A 3,212-nucleotide genomic window follows, 5' to 3' on the forward strand; every position below is an offset into this window, starting at 1 on the left:
ATTTATATTGCTGTTAAGATCTTGAACATTTGTAGCTTAGGAGTGGTGACGTGAAGTCATGTGACCGTGCTGTAGTTCCTTTATAGCCCAACATTAGCCTCCTTTAGCTTATCGGTGGTGACGTGAAATCATGTGACCGTGCTGTAGTTCCCTTATAGCCCAACATTAGCTTTTAATTAACAAATCATAATTTGGTGTTAATATGTGGAGATTATCATGCTAAACAAAACATGTAAGTATCATAAAAAATGTTTGCGACAGAGGATATTTTTTGCAACCATCCAATGGAAAAATACCATTGGATTATTTTGGGGGAACTAGGGAGATGCTAATCTCTTTAGAAAACATTGTAGATATTAAGCAACATTCCTGAATTCAATTAATTAACAAACAGTGATTGGGAAAGAAATGTGTTTTCATTACCTGTTCTCATAACGCTTTTTCAACCAACGATGTGAACCCAACCTCGAAAACACTTGAAACCAAACACAGCCATCCTCGGGTTCATTCGGCATCTGGAAATCTTACGAATTCCTTTGATAGTTTAGTCTACAAAGTCTTTGGGGGGGCAGAGGTTCAAACTGATAGGAGTTTGGAGCTCAGTCAATTAGACATTTTTTATTGAAGAGTAGTTTATGCAACTTTCCCACATTTGGAGCAGGTCAGATTAGCACTTCATCACTGGCCTGTATTTATACATCAGAAATTCTTTACATGCTTCGTAGAAAAAGTCTCGGATAAGACACATAAAAATACTCCTCATTGTTCATGTGAATGGGAAAAAGGCACACTGGCAAATAAGTGCTGGAAGAAAGGGCATTTCTAAGTATAACTCATATTTCAATAGCATTACACGCAGACTTTGTACACCAATCAGAACATAGATATACATCTGAACAACAAAAGCAGTTGGAGCCCAATATGAGAGCAAATCCAAAAAGTGTCTGCGGTTGCTTTTGGCGTCTCTCAGATGCAACACAAGTACACAAGTTTTACTGGATGGGTGTTAAAGAGCATCACCTCCATGAGTTCATCTCTCTCTGTTTAGTCTTGAACAGTCTGAGCTGTCTTTGGTATGCAGTCTGATAGTCCACTTGAGTCTGAGTTATGTCTGTTGCATAGCAGAGAATTGGTGATAAGGAAAGTGTTTTCTCAGTGTATACAGTCCAACGTTACGTACGATCGGACCTCTCTATCATCCTCCACAGTCTCTGCTACCTGCAGCCACACGTCTCCACCACCATGTCCTCGTACTGTTTGTAGACGACGTTATTAGCCGAGTCGATGTAGAGTATGCTGATCGGGCTGAGTCGTGTCGGGACGCAGCAGGTCGGCGGCGTGGACTCGGGGTCCATGGAGTTCATGAGGGTCTGAATGATGGCGTGGTTGGTGGGTTCCAGGTGCGAGCGGATGGGGAAGTCGCAGACGCCGTCGCAGTGAAAGGCCTCGTACTCCAGCGGCGCGATGATCCAGTCGTCCCAGCCCATCTCTTTAAAGTTCACGTGGAGTCGTCTCCGGTGGCATCGCGGCCTCGTCTGCGGCTTCACCAGCTGGCTCTGAGGGAGGGTCTGCACGGGTTTCTTAGCCCCCCTTGAAGCGGGAGCTCGGCGCATTCTCCGCTGCGTAACCAAGTACTCGTAGACGGTTTTGTTGTCGTGGCCCGACCGCGCTTTGATCTCGTTGTAGAAGAGATCTCGCTTCTTGCTTTTGCCGAACGCCAGGAAGAAGGCCTTTTCCTTGTTGGTCCTTCCGGGTCGGGAAAATCCGAGCGAGCGCAGGTCCAAGGGGCGACCGCCTCGATGCTCCAGGGCCTCCAGGTCGAAGCACAGCTGCTGGGAGTGCTGGTTCTGCTGGGTTTTGAAGCCCTTGAAGACTTTCCAGCCGTCGAACACTTCCCACTTGCTGCTGAACGCGCCTCCGCCGAGCAGGTCGTCCGAGGTCTTGGTCTGCAGCAGGACGGCCGGCTGTTTACCTGATGCGCAGGTGTACAGCTTCAGGCACGGGGACGACGCTCCTCCACCCCCTCCCTCAGCGGCCTGGGATCCCATGGAGGCCCTGCGGGGGTCAGACAGGCGCTTCCTCAGGATGCGTAGCTCGGCCCCCAGGAGCCCGTCTCGATCCAGAGAGCTGACGTTGAAGTGATACCTCTGACGTCTCAGCTGGGGCCCTCGCTCATCTGTGGGGGAGGACGGAGACACAGACAGAGGTATGAGTTACAGCTGATCGAAAACACATGAGGGAGACTAACCACTCGTAGACACACACATCCTTAAGAATCATCCCTTTGCATTTCTTTTTACGCTGCTATGGACAATCTCAAAGTTATTGAATTGATTATTATTTTGTATATATTGATTGTTGTGTATTCATGTCTTGATGTGTGCACATGTATAAAGGTGTCTGTTCATTGTGTGTAGGATTTACATATTTTTATATATATTTTTATTCAGCATTTCGATCTCTCTGTTCACATAAACGGAAAGATTGACAATAACGTTGATTTAAATAAACTGTTAGCTCTACATTCTGTTGATCAATTCACAAAACACCAAGTTTGTATTCATTTGATTTGCTTGCGAGGTAAATGTGTTCAGGCCTCTCAGTGGTTATTAGTATCTCTAATGTTTGTGTTGTGATGGCAGTTGTCCGGTCTGAGGTCGTATTGGGACTGGATTTAGTTTTGTTTGTATTTGTTTTGGTGTCGCCGACTTGCTGTGTGTACTACATGTTAGGACCCTGAGAACATCTCAAGGGGTTCAGACAGCATTTAGTTTCCCTCTATAACGTTTACTTCTTTACCCATTTACCATTTGCCTGCACATTGGTCACATTGTCTTGCACTAATTTAATCTACTATGCTTCTTTTTGCTCTGTTTTGATTGTTTTATGTTTTATATATTTATGTTGGATTGTTGGAGGAGCTTAGGACTTAGTGTGTCCTTTCCATAACTTCACTGGAACTCCTGCAACAATAAAGCCTTCGAACATTTAAGAAAATAAGAATGAAAGAAGGTACGAACGTTTATTTATCAAACACGCTTCACCAAAAGGTATTTCAGAGTGCTTTACAAAAATGTGAAGTGTAAGATATGTTGCAACAGACCAACACAACTGCATTTAAATACATGTGAAAACAGATATTCAAAAAAAGCCAAGAGAATTAAAATAAAACGAGTTAAAAAAGAGCAAAATACAAAAATAGAAGTCATTAC

The 3,212-nt window shown here is 44.4% G+C and overlaps 1 protein-coding gene across 1 annotated transcript in view; it reads right to left on the reverse strand.

The window, feature by feature from the left end:
* Positions 1 to 652: 652 nt before the first annotated feature.
* The window catches only part of gdf5 (growth differentiation factor 5), an 11,719-nt gene continuing 9,159 nt past the window's right edge, over positions 653 to 3,212 (reverse strand). Inside the window, exon 2 of the mRNA XM_079681017.1 lies at positions 653 to 2,176. Coding sequence (XP_079537143.1) covers positions 1,215 to 2,176 — 962 coding nt within the window. The 3' untranslated portion in view covers positions 653 to 1,214. The remainder of the gene's footprint in view (positions 2,177 to 3,212) is intronic.

This window comes from Notothenia rossii (assembly GCF_949606895.1).
Source record: "Notothenia rossii genome assembly, chromosome: 5".
NCBI lineage: Eukaryota > Metazoa > Chordata > Actinopteri > Perciformes > Nototheniidae > Notothenia > Notothenia rossii.